The sequence below is a fragment of the Rhopalosiphum padi genome, chromosome 4, assembly GCF_020882245.1.
Source record: "Rhopalosiphum padi isolate XX-2018 chromosome 4, ASM2088224v1, whole genome shotgun sequence".
In the NCBI taxonomy this organism is placed as follows: Eukaryota; Metazoa; Arthropoda; class Insecta; order Hemiptera; family Aphididae; genus Rhopalosiphum; species Rhopalosiphum padi.
The window spans coordinates 48,487,649-48,512,227 of NC_083600.1; the positions used below are offsets into that span (position 1 = coordinate 48,487,649).

Genomic DNA, 24,579 nt, shown 5'->3' on the forward strand with positions numbered 1-24,579 from the left:
ATAAACGAAATACATTGGTCGGTAGACCGTAAGTATCTATTAAGGAAGACGGTACATCCTCATATTATGCACAATTTATATATACTCATTTATCCAATGAATACACAATTCACACAGTTACAAAACTGAAATCAAACATAAAAATAAAAAATATTGACAAAAAAATGAAATAAAAGTAAACATTGTGATAATATATTAGTTCGTTTGTTAAGTTATAGATAACTTTTTAATATTATTTAATATGTACAATACCAGTTTCAAGTATATAAACGTATATTTAAAAACATAAAAATTTATATTTATATTATATATACGTAAAATAATTACTTATAATTAAGTCCTTAAAGGTATATTTACTAATATTCTTATAGACTAATAAAAAAAATCATTGTGCCCACTGTGGTTAAATATAAATTGTACGTTTAAACGTTATAGGTATATAAGAAAATAAAATTTTATTACAATGAATTATATACATATACCAAAAACCTTATCATCATTTAAAAATCTCAAAAATTTTAATTTGACACTTTTTTAGTAAAAGTTTTTATAATAGGAATATATATTTTTTTTTAACAAAATCAATTAATTTCAAAAAAATTATAGATAATTTTAAATTTATTTTAATAGAATTTTAAATTGATATAACATTTTAATTCAATAAATATACTTAATATAACTATATTATACACATTTTTAAATTATAATTATAATATATAAGATAAATTTATATGATCACTTAATGTTTAAAAAACCATTATTTCAACTCTACTAAAAATCCCTTTTACTTCATTTCAATTCAATGCTTATCATTGCTTATAAATTCCAAATAATGCACAACTTTGTTAAACGCATAACGGGCAAAGAATAATAGTGCCAAACATAAGGTCTATTATATTATAATGTTTCCCCTCATTTTTATATTATCATGTTTATTATTTTTATTTTTTATTAAAAATAAATTAACTTCTAAAATTTATCTACCAATAAAATATTAACCGATTATACCTTTAAATATATTTATTTTATTTTTGATACAACCACGATAGAAAAAAAATTATTAAATTGTAAAATAACGACTTTACTGTAGAGTAAACCCAAATTAAACCTAATTGAATTTAAACAAACGATAAATGCGTGTTTGTTTTTCTTGTAGATGTTCTTCATTTATTAGTCTTACAAATTTCAATGAGTATACAAATCAACAAGAATAATAAAATATTGATTTCCTTTTGAAATTGTCTTTAAATATAGGTACATAAACTTTTATAATAATAATGTGTACTATAAATATTGTATTTATTATTTTATAAAATTTATAAATTTATGAATATAAAATATGAACAGTGTGTACTTGTATGCACTGTCTATTAATTTTGTGGAATTATTTACAATTGGACGATGGGTATTTTTTATTAGTTTTATGAAGACCAACAATATTTTTAATTTATTTATTAAAATTTAAAATGTATATTATGTTTACATATTTATTATTTATAGATTATATTGTTTAAAAATTTATTATGTATAGAAATAAATTTCCTTTAAATTTTTTTTTAAATCTTAAAATGTGTATTTACTTTGATTATACTTGAAAAACGGTTATCAATAAGCAAAAATAATTTGCAAATTTACCGTTTACCATTTTACTGTGTACATGACGTGTTAGTTTGTTACGGTTAAAGTCAGCTATTCGGCTAAATGCTAATGCTAATATTATCCGGTATTAATATGCATATTAACTAAACACTTTGACTATTGTATATTATTATTAAACTGTTTGTTTTTAATCACTACTTCCGACATTAACCGGATACAATTAACATTAACCACTATAAGGTATGGACGATGTTACACACTGTTTATTATACTACTGTTAACAATAATTATGATACAAATAGACGGAGGAATGTTTATAGGCATGATTATTATATCTTTGGGTATATTAATACATCTTATAAAATTATTTGAGCTTTGAATATTAATTTAATTGGATGGTAAAAATTTAAATAACCATAGTGTAGGGTTCAAAAATAAGTTTGTGAAAATCAAAAGTAAAATTGGTAAGGAAATTCATGAAAATTAATAACCACGTTTTGGAAACACCACACAAAATAGTAATATTAAGGTACTGTAGAGATATATCTTATATCTGTCTTTATAGGGCCCTATAGTAATACCTGTATATTAACCGTTGTAAAATTAATTATACAACCATAATAATTATACCGATCGAATAATATATTATTGTTTTTAAATTTGTATTAAAAATAATAAGTGAAACATTAGAACATTGTCTATGTCGTGTATAAAAATATGAAGTTAACTTTTATTCAAGTACGAAAACAAAATAAAACATATTAAAAAAATTCTTTGAGCAATCGTTGAAATCGCGTAATAAGTGATACTAGAATATTTTATATAAAATGAAGACGTATAATAAGCTTTTAATTTTTTTTTTTAATCAATTGAATTTGTTTAAAAATTAATATTTATTAAATAAAAGCTAATGTTGAACGTTTAGCATAGTGTGTTAATATATATGTAAATCATCGAAGCTATTTATTATTATAGTTTTAATATTTTTTTACATTATTAGTTAAAATCATATTTTATTTTTGACTATCACAAAAAATTGGTTGCTTCTCTCTCTTATATCTTCAGATGTAACCGAATAAAAAATATTACTATGAAGTATATTTAGGCCTTAGAAAATATAAAATATAATATATTTCACACGTTAGCTGTTAGGTAAACCATTTTAAATTTGAATGAAGTGTATGATTATTTGATTAATAAATAATTATCAAAGTAATCTACAGAATTCACGATAATATTGTTTCTGATTTTTCGTATTTAAAAAATACCATTTATAATTATAATAAAATCAAATGTGGTAGGAATATTGTAATAATATTTAAAATTATTTTTTCAAATGAAATAACAGCTTCTTATCAATTTTGAAGATAATAAATTCAAAAAAAAGTATTTTTAAATACGAATACAATTAATTTGTTTTATTAAAACATAATAGATATGATTTATTATAAACATATAAAAATGTTATTTTAAGATGTAAACGCATACGTATTAACTTAAACTTGATTATAAATATCAGTCAACGAAAACATCTTTAAAAAAAATAATGTTTTAAATTTTTAATATTTTTTGCTTTTTAAAATAAAAGACTATCAATTTATTAATATACTATAAAATTTTAATAATGTTTTATTAATAATTTAATAATTATTTTAACCGTATAAACTCTAAAAGCAATCGTGTTTGTTCTCTGTATTACATTATAATATGTACATAATGCGTGTATATTATGTCTTAACTAACGCCTTATAGTAATATTATTTATTACGATGGTATCTACACTTTATTAAAACCAATACTAATAAGAATATATTAATAATGATGGCTTGAAGATAATATTCTATAAAAACTATAATAATCTTAAAAAATTATCAAAAAAAAAAAAAAATCATGTGTTTTTCTATAGGAAACAAAAATGAACGTTTCAGAATAATATAGGTAAGCATGGGTAAGTTAAGTATCGCACTTTGTTCAAACGTGAAAATGTGTAGGTACTAATAATTTCTTGGAAAACGGTTCATTGATTCTGATTTAATTTGGGCAGTGAGACGTAAAAATATAATTACAAATTTAAATATACATGTACCTGTCATATAGTGTACATTAAGATATTTATTATCTTATTTTGTGCAAGATGGGTACACAAATTAGTGACATTACCCGCGTATTTAGCCTGCATCCCTATGCAAACACGCAAACATATAACGGAGATAAATGTTGCTTATATAAATGTATTTCAGTTTCCTTCCTGTGCAGCGGATTCCGTATCGACCGTATCGCGGTATAAGTATTTCTATAATAATATTATGTGAAACACGATTAAACACGGTCAGCCATTAGAATGTAATGTATGAAATAATAATAAAAATGTACGTGTAACTAGTTTTTCATTATCCGCAGTTAATATACATGTTACCTTCAAATATCGTATACATAAATCGAACGATTTTCAATTGAAATGTATGCGATTCGTAAGTGTTCGAGGTGAGTTGTTGTCAGTCGCTTTCGCGTGGGTGGACGTGGCGCGGTATTGGGACTGTCAAAAAATTTAAGTCTATAGGCTATTTTTAGGATAGTGGTCGTCATCGTGCACTGTGCAGGCAGAGACGAAGAAATTTCACGATATAGACCACATATTGATTCCTGTTGAACAAAACACATACCTACCTAATTACGGTTGTCGAGCTGTCGACAAAACGGTCGTTTTTATTCTATTACTCGTTTGGTTTATTGATTTAGAAATACCCACTCACCGATGATAATCAGGATATATTTATTTTATTTTTCACTTACTACATTTTTCCTCTAGTTAAATATCAGAGAGTGTATATGTGTGCGTGTGAGTTTGTTAGGTTTGCAAACTAAATCTCATTAAATACACACTTGAGACCAAAACTTCTAGTTCAACAACGTATAGTTCATATGAAAATTGTATAAAGTTCTCTGATACATGAGTTATAAGTGTTATCATCTTATCGATATGCGTATGCAATATACTAACATGATATATATTATATATATATACCCCAACTTGACTTTTCATTTGTTACCTTTATTATTATTTACTTGAAACAATAAAGCATCGATATGTTTAGAAACTATAGTTATATAATTATAACTTATATGTATTAACATCATAATATATATATTATATCAATAATCATTATTTATGGTAATTAGTTTAAATACTTTAAAAAATCGTAAAAATAAGTTTATAGAACATATATATTGAAATAGAACGTCTTAGTTTTAACATTCATCAAATAGTACAAAAAAATCTCAGAAATATGAAAATATTGTGTTTAAGTAAATTTATAAACTCCAAAAATCAGATTTTAGATGCTGAGATAAGCGATTTAAAGTAAAACATTGCCAGTAGGTACTTTTCAAAATAACCAAGAGAAAAAGGGAATTTTTACGCAAAACTTGTAATTAACAAAATCAATTTTTTTCTTGCAATTAAAAAACAATTAACCGTAGACACTTATCATAACTAAGATTTGAAAATTTAATACAATGTTCCTCATAAATAGTTCACAGTGAAACTAAAACATATAAAATGAATACAAACCCAATTATTTTTTAACAATTACATTTTCAAAATATTATGTAGATTAATTTAAGACATTATCTACTTATTTTATGAGCCTAATCACACTGTTTAACGGTATTAACACTAAAATTAATAGCACTAATATATTAATTATATGGTATAAATGCATATTATTATAATAATTAAATAGGTACTAATTATATAATAAATGCGATATTTCCGAAAAATAATAAATCAATCTACTGTGATATTAATAGTATAAAATAAATGACTTTAATAACTAAATAATAAATATTACTTCAAAAAAATATTAATATCAAAAAATATATTATGACATGTACTTAGTGTTATAGGCCGACCGACCGCCTCCACTCAGAATCGTTTTTCGTTTATAATATGATATATCGTTTAATTCAAATTTAACGCATTCGTTACAGTGACCCTCTTGACACTTAGTGTACTGCAGTAGATGTACATTTCTAATATACCACTACCACCTTTATTTATAACTGCGTTATTGAAAAAGAAAAGGAGACGCAGCATAGTTTATGAAGCACCCTGTATATTATATAGCCATGAAACGCGCCAATAGTAATGTTTCTGTACATTTTTTTTAACAAGGTGAAATATGTACCACTTACTGTTCACACACTCACAAATTACAAATAATTTAGTCATTCGTTGGTAGATAAATCCAAAATAAGAATATGATTTACCTATAAAATAATTTATTTTCATTGCAATTCGCTCAATGCGAATAATTGTGTGCTGATAACATAAATTTAACTAAAATGTATAATAAATACATCATCAAACTTTTTTGAAACCGCATACCTATTATTATTCGTCGTCTTTCGCTAACATATGAGCTGGTGTACCGAAATTACCTATACACTGCGCCGTCTAACTAATTTCATTGATATCAGCAATAATACTCACTGTATTATTATTATTATTATTATTAATATCATATCTCTTTTGGGCTCTATAGCGACTCAACGAATCAACGTATACAAATGTTAGTCCCACCGTTAGTTATAGTAATTAATTACCTATTGATTAAGCAAAAATCATTTTTTTGTTTTACGGTCCTATAATAGACTAACCGTATATTATGCCGTCTTCGAACGATAACAACGAACAAATACGAATAACAACGCCATGAGTATATCTGTTTTAGTGTACACCGGTTCACTGAAAAATCTTCGTCGGTGTAACTCTCTTTGTGTACTATTTCTCGACCGAGATAGGCAATCCGCCTGTGTCTGATTGGACATTTTTTAACGTAGTTCAAGCTATACCATAAAGTTTATACGATCCATTTAAATTTTTATTCACAAAAAAAAATTGTTAACAATAAAAATAATTGATGGTAAAACAGTATCACACGTGATAATACGAAATAAACACCGAAATAACAATATTTGCGTCAGCGGCCGATGAATAACGAATAACGACTGAAGAAATTATTAAAACTTCGTAGATTCGTCTACAATGTAGATTGCACTATTGTAGATAAGAAAACTAAATTATCGTACAATATGTCAAATGAACGGAAAACCCGACTTTTATCTAATCTCATTTTGACAATGACACAAAATATGTGGATTTATAAATAGTTTAAAGTTTTAAACGTTTGAAATAATACATATAATATTGAATATAGTATAAAAGAAATATAATAATAATTTAATGATTTGAATTTAATTTATACAGATATGCCCAGGGAGCCTCTAGACCAGCATTTCTCATAGTGTGAGTCGTGACCTACTGGTAAGGTCGTCAGTCAATTTTTAGTGGGTCGCGAACAATTTTTTGAATTATGATGTCAATGCTGTTATTAACCATAACAGAAAATAAGCACACATTTCGCATACACCTCATTATTAAAAGTACATTTATAAAAATAAATTGATTATAAACCTATAAAATACTAAATATATAATGTCACAAATTTATACATATTTATATAATACAAATTTTGTTTTTTATAACTACTTTTTGAAAAGTGAAATAATGTGGGTCACGAAAGATTTTTCGCCTTTTTGGGGTAAATTTGGGCCGTGGTACTAAAAAAATTGAGAACCACTGCTCTAGACTACTCTCGCGGAGCACAGTTTGAGAACCGCTGCCATAAACTATTTTTGTGTTTTAAACAAATCATTTTTGAAATTTTCGTTAGAATTGTACGTGTATTTTTTGAATCTATAAGCTACAAATATATGGACCACTCGGCTTCAAATTAATCGATCTATCTCTCTATCGTTTTCTGTTTTTCAATTATGTACAGTTTAATACAATACCCGCGGGAACCTCGTAAAAAGTAGATTCATATGTTTCAAATACTTATTCCCGGAAAAATAGACGAGCAGCCAATAATATATCTGTGCGTGTCTCGTGCAATATTACATTTAATCATCGTGTACGTTTAAAAACCACATGGTATAATATGTCGATACTATGCGCTTGTAATACGAAATATAAATGATAAAAATTATTATAAGATTGTAATTATCCTAGAATAGGAGACCATAATATAATTGACCGCGAAAAAACTATATTTATCCAAATAAATCTTCACCGCCTAAGTTTATGTAAAATGTTCGTGAAAAAAAAATCGATCCAATGATAATAATTATTTTTCTTTCTGTAGCTATTAACATCCTTATAAATGAACCAAAGACCATTCCAATTTAGTTATTCGAAACAAGATACATGTGCGAGAAAATATTTAGAGGCATGATTTTCCGTGATTTTATGAATATAGCCTATAACTTTCCTCAATAAGCGGGCTACAATCTAACGCAAAAACAATTTTTCAAATCAGAAGGTGTTAGTTACTGAGATTAACGCGTTCAAAGCACTACAGCTTTTTAATCTATATTAATAAAAGGCAATGTGTGTGAGTGTGTGTGTGTAATTCATAGCCAAGTCTATCGCTTTCGCGATTCTGAAATTTGGTACTCAAGTAATACTATACGCGAGGATGAGCACCTCGAATCAACATTTTTAAACTTTGCCTTTTAAAGTGGGACCCACGCAGAGATTTGTTTACTCTCGAAAAACGATTTTATAAGGATAGAATTGTCATTGGTTACAGACCGAATAAAATAGTTATATGAAATATAATTTTAGATCTATATTTTGTACTTGGTCAAATCCTGCACCAAATGATTGTACTAAAATTATGATGCGTATAACTTACGTTTATCGGAGTTCGAAGATAGAGTAAATCCACTGGAATTATTTATATTTGTCATGAATAATGCTGTACTACCGTTATCAGCTATATTAAATAATACACAAAGTATTGTGTTAATATATTTTTATTTATGATCATGAAATATCAACGAAAATTCTTGTACCTATCGCAATCATTAAACATTATGTTTATTGTACAATAAATAATTATTAAATATACTGTAGATCAATAGATAATAATTAAAAGAACAAAAATATCAAAACTATAACTAAGTGCTGTGATTTATAATTATACAGTATTTTTTTTTACATTGATAACCTTAAACTATTCATCCGATCATCAATAAAATATTATTCTCTTCAAATTTTAGACAACATCCGTCTCATAAAGCTGTCCGATATAGTATCACACGCATAGCAGTGTAGTATTAAAATCGTCAAATATCAACATTAACATATTTTAATGGATATAAAACATGTTTGTAAACGTTTCAATGTCTAAATAATCATGTACAGACTGTAACTGTAAATACTTAAAATATTTGTGGTTTTTTTTTTTTTAATTTTACCATTATATTTATAAACGTTAATTTGTATAATAATTTCTAATATGTCGGTACATCGTCCTAATCATTTAACAAAATATTACCGCGATAATAATTATAATATTTTAATATATTCGAATAATTAATAAAGTTGCTAATGTTTATAGTACCTATTTTAGATCAGATCAGACTTAATACAATTACATGAAATAACTTAAAAGCTATACATCGTTTATACACACCAAATGTATATTTTCATTTAAATTCGAAAATGTGAAAATACCCGAAGTTTCTAAATCTATATTTTTGGTCATATAATTATTCATTTTTATAATTAATATTAAATTTGTAATTATGTAGCACTTTAATCATTCACGTTTCGTCAAGAATATGCGAGTTGATAAAAATGTTTTTCCGTACAAAATATTGTCAGCTTAAATGATTTTCTTAAAAAGTATTTTGATAAGAAAATGTTTGAAATTATTTATGAGGGAGGTGTACTACAGAAGTAATTCTCTCTCTCTTTACATTTCAAATGAGCAAGTTCGGCGGATAGTAAATATTTTTTCTACCAGATCTCATTTATCTGCAGCAGTCATAGACTAATAAACTGCACGTTTTCGGGCATTGTTTGTTTTGAAAATCATAAACAAAATATAAACTGACTGCACTGGGACGGTAACATTTTCGCTGACATTTTCATTTTCTGTTTTATTTTATTTTTTATCCTCTTCTAAAACTTGATCATTATTGTGTTTTAATCAAAAATCATAATCCTCGACCCTCGTACAACCACTCACTGCGTAATAGACAGCTGTTGTACACATAAATACAGGTACAACGCGTAGTTTTCAGCGGTGACAAACGCAGTTACAAATCTTAACAGATCTTAATGTAAATCTGCTATTCATTAACAACTCATTTTCGTGAGCGTATATAATTACTTATCGTATGTTTATAACATTATTATGGGTACCGTAGAGCGATAATATTATACAGACTAATGCTTTTTTTTCCCAGCAATCGTTCATTACTCCGAAAAGAATTAAATTCGTTGTGGCCTTTTCTTTTTGAAAAATTTGAGATTGTTGAACATTTTATGCATTACTCTCAAATAAATGTATCACTCTTATTAGTATAATTATTAATGAAATCAACGAAATATTTTGGCTTTCGAATATTTACCCAAGTTTTTTGTTTTACAATCTGAAGCAGAATATTCGCTTGATCTTTCCGAGCATATAGATATTAAGACATTTTCAAAAATAATTTTTGTCTCGTCTACGTTCTGCTTAACGATATTATTATTTTAAACACCTATCCAAAACGAGCGGAGCGATACAGCACTACTGTATTATAATATTATTACAGCTCCGATATTTTCGATTCGTCGTGTCCTGTAGTACATCGCGGTTTTCATAAAAATGTCCTGCTTGGTTGGATTATTACAATATTCCGAAATGACTTAACACGATATCTATTTCGGAATAATCGGCGATCGCCGTTAAAATAATCGCTCTGTATAAGCTGCAGTTTATTACATCTATATTATTCGACTATAATATGCGGCCATAAAGCGTACGACGGTTCATAAATCGGAATCTCTGCCAAGTACACACAACCATAATAATATCTTGTTGCGAACGATATATATATATATATATATACGTATTGATGATAATAATAATAATATCATTGTTGCCGTCTGGTGAATCGGTATAGTAGTCCAATGACCTAATAATGTACTCGCAAAATGACACACAAAACATACACATGAAAATATTATGTTCGACGACGAAATCCATTGATGACATGGACGGTTTGTTCGTACAATACGATATTATATTCTATGATACGCGCGTATAATTATTATACATATATTAGTTAATAATCGTGCGGTGTAGTTTGACGATGAGGGCAGGACGTGCATTATTAGCACCAGTTTTTTGTAAGACACCTCCATTGGCCTACCAAAAATAAAACCAAAGCGCTGATATTATGTATTTTTAAACCGAAAATATTTGGTTGGTTTTTTTTCACTTTTATACATTTTTATTGTGGTTCGAGTGTGGTTTGACAACTGAAAGTATTTTAAATTTAATTTAAAATATCAATTTATTTATTATTTATTTTATTATAATTTGTACGTAGTGAAAATATTTGTAACCCATAGAAGCTGCAGAGACTATAATATATCGTAAATATTAAACGATGTGACGAATGTGTATCAATATTAATGATGAATTGACACCATAACATTTGATCAACGATTTTAACTATTGGGCATTAACAAATAATATTTTACAATTATTATGTTCACTTATTAATTAATATTTTTTATAATATTAATGATAATGATAAAAAAAATAGCTAAAAGTATGTACAAATATTTTTATTTATTTATTTGACACTTAAGCTTATAATTATTTACTAAAATATATAAAATATGCTACAAGAGTCTTTTTTGTGTTTTAAAAAAAAAAAACATTAAAATTCTATATTTAGTCATGCCCCCGATATTATTTTAAACTCTGCAAGAGCAAATCAACATTTAATTTTAAAATGGTATAATTTTAAATTTTGTAACAGTACATTTGGCACGGGCCCAACGTTTGACCTGTCGTGTAATAATAAGGATCCCCCTTTTATGTTCTGCGACCTTACCACATTTATAATTTATAAAATATAATAAATTATATATTTTACTAAAAAATGGTAATAGTTATTTATTGGCATCAGAAAAACAAATAAAATATACTATAATATAATAATAACGTAATACAGTAATTACCTTAGGGAATCGAATAGCTAAAGTTCTGTACTTACTACATATTATGATAAAACACAACAAGATTAAAGTTCGGAAACAATACACTGATTTAATCATACTATAAGTCGTACATTGGACCACTTCCGAAAATTTATGGCAAGGTTGACATATGACAGCACCAGATATTATAGGATCGAGCAATCAGCTTATTAAGCATAATTATATTGTTGAAAGTCTGCAAAGTTAGGCATAAAAATAATACAACAACGTGGTTTTTACAGAGATAAAAAAATATTTTCGTCGGTCGACTTTCCGTTTTTCGCGACAAAGTCCACGCATAATAATAGTCTATTTAAAATATTTATTTCTTAAGTAAATCAACATATAAAACTTGTTTTCCGACATTTCATCATACCTCTAGAGTGTTTTATTCTACTGTGTTTGTACATTATGCGATGTCATGTTTATTGAAATATAAATTGAACAAAATAATTCTATAATATTAAAATTATAATAATATACAAAAAACATTAAAAGAGTAGATTTTCAGACATCGGTCACTATTATCGCATATAGGTGATTACCTATATGAAGAAATAAATATGAGTATTTATACAATAATTAATTTATAATACAGAACACAACGATAAATGTTTAGTATCACAAAATATATCGTTCTAGTAGGTTTTTGAGACTATATGGCAGGGGTGGCCAACTTTAATAGACTTGCGATCGACCTCCGAGATTTTCTAAGTTGTCGCGATCGACCAAAAAAAAAAAAAAAAAGGTTGTCAATGTGTGTTACAGTTCTTTTATTCGATATCTGTGTATAATCTCGTTTTATTTATTGCTTTTTTCTAAATATAATTTTTATATTCCTGGGATATACAAAAATATACAATTTTACAAAAAAAAAATAATATTTTAATTGTTTTCTGAAAAAAATTCAAAATTTTATGAAAATGGGAAAAGGTGTCGCGATCGACTCAAATTCATCTCGTGATCGACCGGTCGATCGCGATCGACTGGTTGGCCACCCCTGCAGTATATGGTATTTTAAGCGTTAGGCCGATATTGATTCTATCAAACTTATTATTACTCAACGCGACAAATTTTATTTCATTATTTATTTTCTTTTCGAACAACAAATTGTACCTGATATAAATACATGATTATAGAAATCATTGCCGAAAACCTATTCAGTGGAATAATACACTTTAAGATACGTGTTATACGAGTATATATATATTATATTATACAAACGTATATACAATATACTGAATGATATTAAATATTATATAAACATAATTTATGTACGCATTAACACTATATAGTATACAATGCGCATAAAATATTATATGATTCAAAAATATTTTAATCATTTTCGCTGCTACGCGCGAGAACCAATTTTGAGATAACATCGTCGGCATAACGCGGTTAAGCTCTGCACACATGTACGGTCCAATCTTTTTAATTTGATGTACGACATGTCCGACTACGACTCCGCCTTTGGCACAATTAAAACTCGTAAACAACGCTTGATGCTTGAATGAACGCAATAGAGTATGGCCCTTATATTATAAAATCAATTGTGTTCATGTACGATATACTGTTTATAATTTACATTCGAGTATTGTTAAATATGGCAAAACTCTATGCGTATAGGAGGTATCTATACTCATACCGACCTATTAAAAATTTAGCTACGCACAGTACCTATCTATTTTTCAACTATATATAGGTTTGTACATTGCACGCGTACTGTCATTTTATTTTATTTTAATTGGAATTTATTTCCGTCAATGAAAAATTATTATTATTATTATTATTATTATTATATAGTATTGCTGATTTCCCATTTAATTAAGTTGGATCAATGCCATTCGCTAAGTTAATTATTGTAAAGTTTATAATATACCTAATCAAAGAAATATTCAATGAGACTCTTAATGTATACAAATTAAATTATTATGAGAAAATTAAAAATTGTCACTTATAAATAAAAAGACCCCAATGCATTTTATAGGAAACAGAAGTTACTCCCAACAATTTCTCGGAATTAAAAAGTAAAATAAAACATAATACAGATAATAGAAAATACGTGTTTTATAATTAAATCATAGAAATAAATTAAAATGCATCGTTATATTTTATTAAACAATTGTATCAAAACAAGTAGTATGCTGTTAATGTATATATATATAAGTATTATACCTACCAACCTACCTAAAATATATGGCCACCAAAAAAAATTTATACTAAATAAATCACTTTTTGTTATTATAATTTACAATAGTAAAAATAAAACAAAAACAATATCTATGTTATGAGTGAGTATTTTATTTACAATAATAAAACATAACATTCTATAACAAGTTCCGTTTACAGCATGAAAATATATAAAGAAATTATTTTAAATGTGATTTCAGTTAGCTAAATCTTGGAAATAACAATTCACGTTTGAAGTCTTTCATCTTTGTATAAACAACTATAGTTATATATATATATATAATTCTACCTACTATATTTCATTACATCCAAAGAATTCTCAAATGCATTAAGTCTCGACAGTGGCGAACAGATAACACATTTTTGAGGCAATTGTCTCAAGACAATTTAAGTGGATGTGAATGGGGAACTTCAAACTTGATAACATTTGAATATAAATGTTTATGATTAAAGGTTGACATTTATTTTAGATTCTGTCCGAAACGAAAATTTATAAAAGTAAATTGATTTTTCAACGGTATTCTTTTGTTTCTTTGTGAAAATTTTACATGGAGAGACGAGTGTTATGCAATAACTAATAAGATAAGAACAAAGAAATGCACAACGCAAAATTGGTAATTTTTAACTATTCATTATTCAATACTTAACACATTGTAAAACACATTAAAAAGGTAATGATTATTGTTAATTAATTCAGACATTCAGACATTCAGTCGACAGTCGTAGAATATCGTACCTGAATATCTGATACTTTTTTAATCGAGTACTTACTTAGATTATACATCAATTTAAATTATAAGCTTAGTTTTTTTAGATTTTTGTAAATGTATTATTTTACTAATTTAAATAAATTAAATAGGTAAATACTAGCTTAAAATATAAAATATTGATAAGTTGATTAATTTGATATCTAAAAACTTCAATAGACATTTTAGAGAATAATAAAATTGCCAAAAACTAAATTGTTATTAGGTATTTATAAGGTATTATAATAAAACATTTATTTAATACTATTTAATAACAAAAAAAACATGTGTTGTTATTGTAATACATTCATACATTAATTTTAAAAATTAGTTTAAATGTATTATTGATAGGTAGGTTATTTACCTACAACGGCTACAACCTACTAGTTACTAGTATAAAGTAAAATATTAAATTTTCAATTAATAATTTAAAAGAAAATATTTTACATTCCAATTGTATATTAGATTGAGAACTAAAAAGTAGATAGGTGTACCTAGTACCTATTGTTTATTATTTTTGTAATTTTTAACTGATTAGTAAACAAATATTTAAAAAATATATGAATATTATATAAATATAGTTTTTGGTAGTCATAAGTAAAATAAATTATAATTATGATGTAGGTATACTGGTGTGTAGATATTTAAAAATAACATAATAATAATATTATATAGGTAGATTAAAACATATTAACATAGTCACATACCTGGTAATGCTAAATATTAACCACCAAAAAATGAGTTCTGTCAGGTAAAATGCATTCTGTAGATAGAAGTATAAATTGTGTACCTATTTATGTCTATCCGTTTGATTTTTAACATTATTATGATTTGAAGGAACTTTAAAAGTGGTATATATCATATTATAGTGTTACAAAAATAAGGACCCAGTCACCCAGCCCAACAATATCATAATCGTACTATTTGTAATTCTAAATCGTCGATTTTGCTTTTGTGGGTCGATCAAAAATTAAAAACTGATATCATCATAATACAGCGGCGTCATCTAGCTGCTAAAGTCATAGAAAGTGATGAAAACAATTTGGTTTGTCGTAGGTACGTTTGTTAGTCAATAGACAATACATGTGGCGTCAACTTAATGAATTAAGTATAACAAAACCTATTATACATTTAAATGTAATATTTTAAAATATAAATATTAAATATATAACCATCACAGTATCTAAATACAAATTCAAATTTATCTGTAACTATACAAGAATAATTACTAATTTGCCAAGAGGATTAGAGTATTTTCTTCTTTACTTTAATAATTAAAGGCTACTTAAATGCCATATTTAAAAATCCTTGAGTCTTTTGTACTACCTACTTAAGGAGTACCATACTGCCATGTGAAGTTACAAACTTTGTTTTTTCAAATTAAAACCTCCTTTTACACTGTAAATGATTTAGTTAGATATTTTTTCTCAAAATTTTAACAAATCAGGATAAAAATTCTAATGAGTAGTTTTTATTATTTAACTATATGCACTGATATGAATAACTGATTAGTATTAATAATATGCAAAAATGGTCCAAGTATAATAAATACTGGATCCAATATAATATCTATTTTATATTTTTGTAAAACTATTTTTAATGGCTATTAGCATTAGTATAAGTATTTTGATAACCAAGAAACTACTCATTAGATTTTTGAATTAAGTGTATTATTATTTTCAAAAATAAAATCCACTAAATTCTAAATTATTTTGCCACAAAAAAATCCTTAAGTAGTAAAATAAATCTCAAGAATACAAAAATATTGTCTTTTGAGTATATTTAAAAATTTCAAAAATCAGAATTATATAAATTCATTATTAAAGGCAATAATTGAGGTAAACACATTTTAAAAATTGTCTTCATCTGAACTGAAAAATATTTGTTGTTATCCGGGCAAGATTAATATCTATTGAATATATGTCTGTATTTGAAAAGTACCGTTAAGAAATATTATAAACATTTAATTGTTATTATTCATAAATTAAAAATTACAATTTTTTTTAATAATAAAAATCTCCTTGGATATGTTGAGTAGGTAGTATTACTCATTTTTGAGTAAAAATGAATTCTCCAACTTTGGTGGTAGATTTCGAACAAACAAGGAACGTATGATAAATAAAAACAAAAATAAAATAGTTCTCACAACACAACGGGTATATATTTAAATAAATACATTTTTGTTGTTTTTTTTTTCAATGATGTGTTTAGTAAACATCATTGTTAACATATCAACTATTTGATTAACTGTAAATACACGCTTCTGTCGTAGATTTCACATAGGAATTTAATCGGATTAAAACATATATTAGAGACAATATTTCTCAAAACTTGTAGGATGGGGGATACACATGTAAACAATGGCCATAACTGATTGTGTGGCATTGCTCTTATGCAACTTAAAACTTACAATACAAACTCATATTATTCGGTTGAGGAGAGGGGGGAGGAGAAAATATTACTCTTCTTATGGCATCTCAAAGTTGCGTGACGCACGCAACAGTGAATGCGCAACGGAAAATACATTTAATTTTGAAAAAAAAAAAAATAAATAAATAAATAAAATTATGTTTTTTCCGCGCACAATAATAATAATCATACATATAATAAAATAATAATAATAATAACTAAAAATAAAATACACACTATACAATAAGAATAAATAAGATGAGAGTTATCATTCGCAGTAAAATGATGGTAAATAAGATGTTCACGAGAGAGAAAGAAAACAGAAAAAAAACAACATAATTGATTTTTTAACGCGATAATCCTACACGAAAAAATTACATATTATGATTGTTTTGTGTGTGTACGCCTAAAATACAGCATAAGTATCTGATGAAAATGATATAATATATTAAATTTTAGTTAACTATTTTATTGTACAAAAATAAATGTGCGTTGAGCAAGAATCTTTTTGTACTCCCTTATGTTGAAACAATTTAATACTTTTCAAAACTTTGAAAAATACAACAAGAGTTGAACAACAGATTAATTTGATTATAATACAATATATAGTTTTGGCAATACTTGGTCCTGTAGATATGTGTAAAGTTTTTAAGATTAGTCAAAATGTTAAATTGTTCTAAAGGCAATGAATAAATAAATAAAACATAGAAAAACTGAAATATTTCTCTTTAAATCATTAGAAAAAAAAAAACGTCAAGGCCAAAAATAAAATATTCTTTAATAAGCCTATAATAAATATCTTCTAAATCTAAGAAATAAAAATTCTTTGAAAAGTAATACGTGGGGAAGAGTATTTTTTTCATTTAATATGCTTTTTGTTTTTATTGTTTTTAAGGAGTTTAAAGCAATAATAAATGTGGTTTTCGTTGTTTTGTTATTATTGAGACCCGAGGACGGACGTGTAAATAGTAGATGTGACTAGTAGATGATCCGATTAAAGAATTTAAGAATGAATTTTATTCTTCGTTCATTTTTAATAATCTAGTTGTTAATAATCCATGGTAATTTTTTTTTTTACTCGTTTAAATATTATTATTTTTTTGTTTTAGTTTGTTTATAAGTAACAATGATTTACAGATCCGACTCGCCGTATAAAGCGGTTGAAAATGACATGTAGTCCAGGGCTCCTGGTACAGCGTTAACGCCCTTGTATGGAGCCATGCGCTGTATACAGTATTCTGCTTGATCTGGTGGAAGTTCCCGCCTTAGTTCATCAGACAATATGTATGGCTGTAATGAAATTGATGAAAAATTAATAAACAAAATCTAAATTTCAATATTTCATATAAAATAATTTGATTATACCTTGTCGCCTGCTAGAATGCGGAACGAATCAATCACTTGTTCAGCAGTATCAGTGTCTGTAGATTCTCGAGTCATAAAGTCCAAGAAAGCATCAAAGTGCACGTATCCAGTACTATTGGGATCAACTACAGCTAATATGCGTTGGAAATCAATTTCACCCTGTGCATCATAAGCTCATTGTTAAGGAACACATGGGAACAATCATTGAACAAGAAAATACAATTTACCTGTCTATCCTTTCCAATACTATAGCCAATGGACACCAAACATGATTTAAATTCTTCGGGTGCCAATCGGCCAGTACGGTTCTTGTCAAAATGATTAAAACTAGCCCTAAATTCGTTAAGTTGTTCTTGAGTAATACCCTTAGAGTCTCTGGTTAATATCTGGTTTTCGACTTCATTCACATTGCGGTTGATGGATGTCAATAATTGTTCCCACCCAACACGCAGTGTCTCCATTGTATATTGAGTGTACCTACAATGGATTAGTTTAATAAGCTGTTGCACATTTTTATACAATAAAGCTATCAACTTTACCTGTTTTCGAAGATCATACCCTCTTGTACAGCTTGGTGGATTTTCTCTAATTCCTCAATATGTGGCTTGTATGCAAATACATTCTGTTCATATTGTTTCAGTTGGTGCAATTGATCTTCCAGAGAACCTTGCAATCCCATACCGATAGCTGTAACAGCATCCATTTGCCTTTCAATCCAAGGACCCACTTGGTTTGATTTCTCCGCAAATTGACGACGTAGCATCTCATTGTCTGCAAAACAAAATCAGTTTAAAAAAACAATGTTATATATACATAAACTGCAAAAAACCACTGTAATAATTACTTTGTTGTTTTCTGAGTTCAGCTTGTAGGGTCGTGTCTCTTTGGGGCACTAGATGTTTCACTTCAGACCATTTTTTACTTAAATCCTGTACATAGAAATACATAAAAGTCATGTCAAAAATAATAAGCGTTACAAAGTTATACATACGCTAGAAGTCAAAGTAGTGTATGGGTTCTGAAGACCGCCAGGTATTTGATATTTTTGTACAGTTGACTCAACATCTTTAACCAATCCAATGATAGAATTGTACTCTTTGTCAGCATCAGACAAAGTAGCCTTAAATTGTCCATGTGCATCAATCAATCCTTGGATTTCCTCAACAGTATGTACAATGAACATGTCCACTAAATCTTCACGTGTACCATCCAACCAGTTGTTGAAAGGCTAATTTAGTAGAAAATTATAATTAATTTTAATTTTTAAGTCTTAAAAGGCAAAACCAACATTTGTTTTCTCTCTATATTGTGCACAATAAAGGTATACAACTCTCTGGTTCAGTTTAGAAAAAATAAGTTTATTATACATTTTATAAAGAATATTTCTTATGTATTGACCCAATAAATTGGCATATTAATGTAGCATTAACTTAATTTATCTTATTTTTAACCAATAATAACTTATTAAAAATTAACAAATGTTGATGTTACAGCCCATTAAGCTAGTTTACAGGACTACTTCTTTAATTTCACTTACAGCTGCTCTCTTGGCAAATTCCAAATGCAATATATCAATTTTTTCCAATATTTTTTCTGCATCGTCCAAGTCAGTTCTGCGTTTCTGTGTCAAGCTGCCTAATCTGTCCCATTGGTCACAAATACGTTGACAGCGTATATTCACGCTTGTACTATCGTGATATTCCAAAGTACTGAACACAAATAAAGTACACAAAATGTCATACATTTATAATAAATGACTATAATACCTAATAATAAGGAATCATTAATTTACTTTAATTCATGTGCAATAGCTGCGATTTGTTCAACTCTGTCTTGATGTGCAGCTAGATCACTCTCAAAGGCTTCATGTTTCTTCTTCAGTGCCTTCAGATCATTTAGCTTGCATTGCCTAAAGTCAGAGCTCTGCAACATCTCTTCTTTGCCGCGTGTCCAATCTTCATGAGTGTCTGCCTTGGCTTTGAACTTTTGTGCCAAATGTTCCAAACGTTCTAGTCTCATCATTTCAGACAAAAGCCAGTCTTCAAATGACTTTTCCGACTGTTCAAGACCTTTCCACGCATTGGCAATATCCTATTAAATTAAATTTACAACAATTTGAATCAACTAGTATTTTGTGGGGAAGAAGGAAAAAATGATTACAAAATAGACTTTTACTCACGGAAACCATTTTTCCCTCAGTTGGCATGTATGCAGGTCTGTTAGATAAACGCAATTTTGTTTGTAGCGTGTTAAAGTTTGTCTCAAGCTTGGCTTTCTGTTCTACACGTGGGGGCTTATGTTTACGTCTGTAAGTACGGTATTCTTCGAGCCTCTTCTGCACACCAGACAACGAGTTATCGGCCTGTCGGCTTTGCAGCCATGGCAATGTACGCCTGATCCATTCCAATAACTAAATAATAGATACACGAAAATTATATATTAACAAATGTCGATATTTCCTGCCAGTCGTAACTTGTAAATAATATACTTACGTCACTTGCCAAACGTTCGTATTCTTCCATCAAACGCTCGTTCTCTTGGTTTACTTTGAGTACTTTACAAATTCTGTTTGCTGCAGTCTCAGCCTACAAAACGTTCAATAATCATAAAATCATAATTCATAATCCAGTAAGGATATTAGTCACAATAAGCTATAATGGTAAAAGTCACAATTACCTTCTGGGCTCCAGAAAAGCAATGGTAATACGATGAAACATAAGTCATTATGGCTCTTTCGTCTGGCATTGCCGTATTGGTCATATCTATCAATGTTATAACAAACATGCGTATGTTAAATTCACTCAAAACTCAAAAGCAATCAAAATGTAAATTTAGTGTTAAATATATTATATATTTTATATTGTTATAAACAATTGTGTTGTTTGCAGTCACGCGAGATATTTAAAAAGAGTAATTTATTTAATTGGGTCGGCGTTTTTTTTTTTATTATTATTGCAACATTTATGCTATTTCATTATTATTTTTTACACCTATTAAAATTTAGTTTATACATTTTTGTTACCTATAATTATTATATCGATACCAGAATTTTATCATTAATCATTATTACACTATATTGATCTCCTACAATTCAAATATACGTTAACAGCTAACCTGCACTTTAAAATAATTGTATCATATTAGTAATACTAATATTATAAACTAGTATTACCATTTTTTTAGTCCCGTATTGGTACTATATTATAATACCTAATATATTAATTATAGCGTAACAATTTTACCTTACAATTGATAAATACCCTATTAAAATGTATCATTATATTATAATCTGTAATTTAAAATTAATTATATTTTTGTTATACTTATTATAGTGGATTACTTGTTATAGGTACGTAAAAAGAATTTGGCATGCTAAAATCTTCAAATTGTAGACCTGCGTGAACATTTGTATTAAAAAAAAAATTGAAACGACGCCATTTAGTTTTTTTAAATTATTAATAGGTATTATAAAAGTAAAAAATGTTTTTTGTTTTTATCAATAACGAGACAATTATACATTTTATACATTTAAATAATAAAGTATTTGAGAAGAATCGTTAGGCTTGACTCACTATTTATAAGTAGACAGTGGACACCTATATAACATTAGTAGGTAATGGCATATATACACCACGAAGAGAAAATCTATTCTAAAATTATTTAACTATCACACAAAACGCAGACGTTTATTATTATTGAAAGTTTGTTAGTGTGTTTGGTTTACACTGGACAAAAGCGGGATGTATACGCGTTTTTACCTGTTGCGCCCCTTGGAATGCGTGATAATAACACGACACATAGGTCATGATCGCGCGTTCGTCCGGTTTCGGAGTGTTTATCAAATCTATACAAAACACGACCGTGTAAAAGTTTTTATTTAAAATATAATAATATACAATTACAACGAATTCACCAGTATAATAATACTACTGGTAATAAGACATGGAAATGGCGCCAATAACGATGGTAATATTTATTTGTATTGAATATTTAGTGTATTCTCCTAACTAGATAACGCGCGTGGGACAAAACGGAATATATCATAAGTCACAATTATTATAATATGTTTAATATTGATTATATAATGACTCGTTAAGCAGCCATTATACGATAACGAAATAACAGTAGTGCAGACGTACCTTCGGGGTCCAACATACGAGGTATGTCCAAGTACTTCTCAGCGACATCGAACGCGGTGTTCAAATTCTGTAGGGGATTATCCTTAGACAGCTTGTGATAATCGATGAGATCAGGCCGATGACGGTGAATGAGGGCACAGAAGGCCAAACCATCCTTGAAACTGGAATTAAAATACAGCCGGGTTAAGAGACAATAATTTAATTATGTATAATGTACAAGATAAACTCGTAAAATTGTAAAAAAACTTAAAATATGATTCAATTATGAGTCAAAAATTCTTGAAATATTCCATTTTTTATGAACATAAAATATGAAGAAAAATAATATAGCCAGTACTATTGCAATGCAATTCGCAATCCACTCAAACGCACCTGAGATGGAAGTTTTGCACATTTACATTCTTGTACGGGGCTGTCTTACGCTGGCACCACAGCAACAGACCTTCTTTGGCGGTCATCTCTTCCACGGAAATGTCTTGGATGGCGAACCTCAAGATGATCGTCCAGATCATACCCAGAGTCATTTTTAAATTTCCATCGACAATTTCTACAAATGGGTAGAAATCATACTATTACTTATAAATAATGTTTAAATAATAATACAATAAATAATAAGTTCTTTTCACTAGGCTTTATCTAAATCCGGGACCTAACAGTATATAATATACTTTGTCTTTGGTAGACGTACCTTCGGCACCGATCGATACCAATTTCACGCCCTTGCTGGCTATGAAATCGAGTGCTTTGTTGACATTGGCGATCTTGTGGAAACGCATTTTACCTCTATCAGGTTTTGGTAACGTTTCGCCAGAAATTACTTCGAGGAGCAACATAAGTTTGAGCCCGTTGCGGAAGTCCTCTTCAATGTTTTCAATGGCTGTGCCCGCTTTACGTAAGTGAGAGTTGCACCATGCTGTAAAGGTCTGAAAACAATGAAATCATATATTATTATTATTATTATTATTATTATTGGTCACGGCTTCATAAACAAAATATTAATTATAATACACCTATTATATAGATAACAGAAGTCTATCAAAGCATACAATTTTTAATATTTTCATATATATATATACACCTATATTTATGTAATCAAAATAATAATATGATACGTTATTTATTCCGAATTTGATATTTTATAATATATATATTATATTACATTTTAGTAACTTTTGATAAAAAAAAAATAATAAACAAAAGATAAATTTTATAACTTATAATTTATAAGTTGCATATTTACATGCGTTTCTAAAATTCCCTTATATATTATAATAAAAATAAATAAATAATAATACCATACACTTTCTAGGAATGTAGGTATATATTAGTAAAAACAGTATTTCTCTCGCGTATGTTTTAAAAAATTGTGTTTGTTTAGAATATAGATTAATGATTTTAACTAAATTATTAACGTAGATATAATTAACAGATGTGACCTACATTTTAATTATTATTTTAGTATTAGGCCAATAGGTTATATATTATCCGTGGTAAAAGTATAACTAAAACTTGAAGAACAAAATGGATTCCTCCATTAAATTTAGTGAAATTAAATTGATTTTGAACGCTTATGTAACGAACGAACACGAGAAGTAATAATAATATTATATTATAAAACGATAACAATAAATTCGGCATTCGCATTAAATTAAGCGAGCACAAGGCTTCATTAAAATCAACAAAGCCGAGTGTGAATTTGTTTTAGTACGTATACAATATAATACAAACGATAGCGGGAATATTTGAATAGGAGAAAATATGACTAAACGATTTTGAACTAGTTGCTTAGACAATAATATACTCATAGTAGTTAGTCAGTTAGTGTACACTGTACTTACAACAATCGAAATACAAATCTTACTTTCTACATAACTTTTCACGTTCGTCAATATTTATTATTTATAGTTATACACGAGCCTCTATACATAGAATAATTTAAGGAGACTGGAGCATTATATATATTATATAAAATCGATAGATCAGCAATTGTATGAACGATTATTGTTACAATACGTCTACGTTG

At 27.5% G+C, this 24,579-nt stretch overlaps 1 protein-coding gene across 3 annotated transcripts in view; it reads right to left on the reverse strand.

Moving 5' to 3' along the window:
- Positions 1-16,779: 16,779 nt before the first annotated feature.
- Positions 16,780-24,579, reverse strand: part of LOC132928210 (alpha-actinin, sarcomeric) — a 32,120-nt gene continuing 24,320 nt past the window's right edge. The window contains exons 2-16 of one of the 3 annotated variants that reach the window (XM_060992726.1): positions 23,245-23,479; positions 22,929-23,103; positions 22,557-22,717; positions 22,166-22,261; positions 21,094-21,179; positions 20,910-21,002; positions 20,597-20,827; positions 20,210-20,508; positions 19,955-20,126; positions 19,409-19,645; positions 19,262-19,346; positions 18,957-19,188; positions 18,645-18,894; positions 18,418-18,576; positions 16,780-18,342 (exon numbers count right to left, since the gene is read on the reverse strand). In XM_060992726.1, the coding sequence (XP_060848709.1) occupies positions 18,184-18,342; positions 18,418-18,576; positions 18,645-18,894; positions 18,957-19,188; positions 19,262-19,346; positions 19,409-19,645; positions 19,955-20,126; positions 20,210-20,508; positions 20,597-20,827; positions 20,910-21,002; positions 21,094-21,179; positions 22,166-22,261; positions 22,557-22,717; positions 22,929-23,103; positions 23,245-23,479 (2,670 nt within the window). In that variant the 3' untranslated portion in view covers positions 16,780-18,183. The remainder of the gene's footprint in view (positions 18,343-18,417; positions 18,577-18,644; positions 18,895-18,956; positions 19,189-19,261; positions 19,347-19,408; positions 19,646-19,954; positions 20,127-20,209; positions 20,509-20,596; positions 20,828-20,909; positions 21,003-21,093; positions 21,180-22,165; positions 22,262-22,556; positions 22,718-22,928; positions 23,104-23,244; positions 23,480-24,579) is intronic. The other 2 variants (XM_060992725.1, XM_060992724.1) reach the window with 2 other exon arrangements.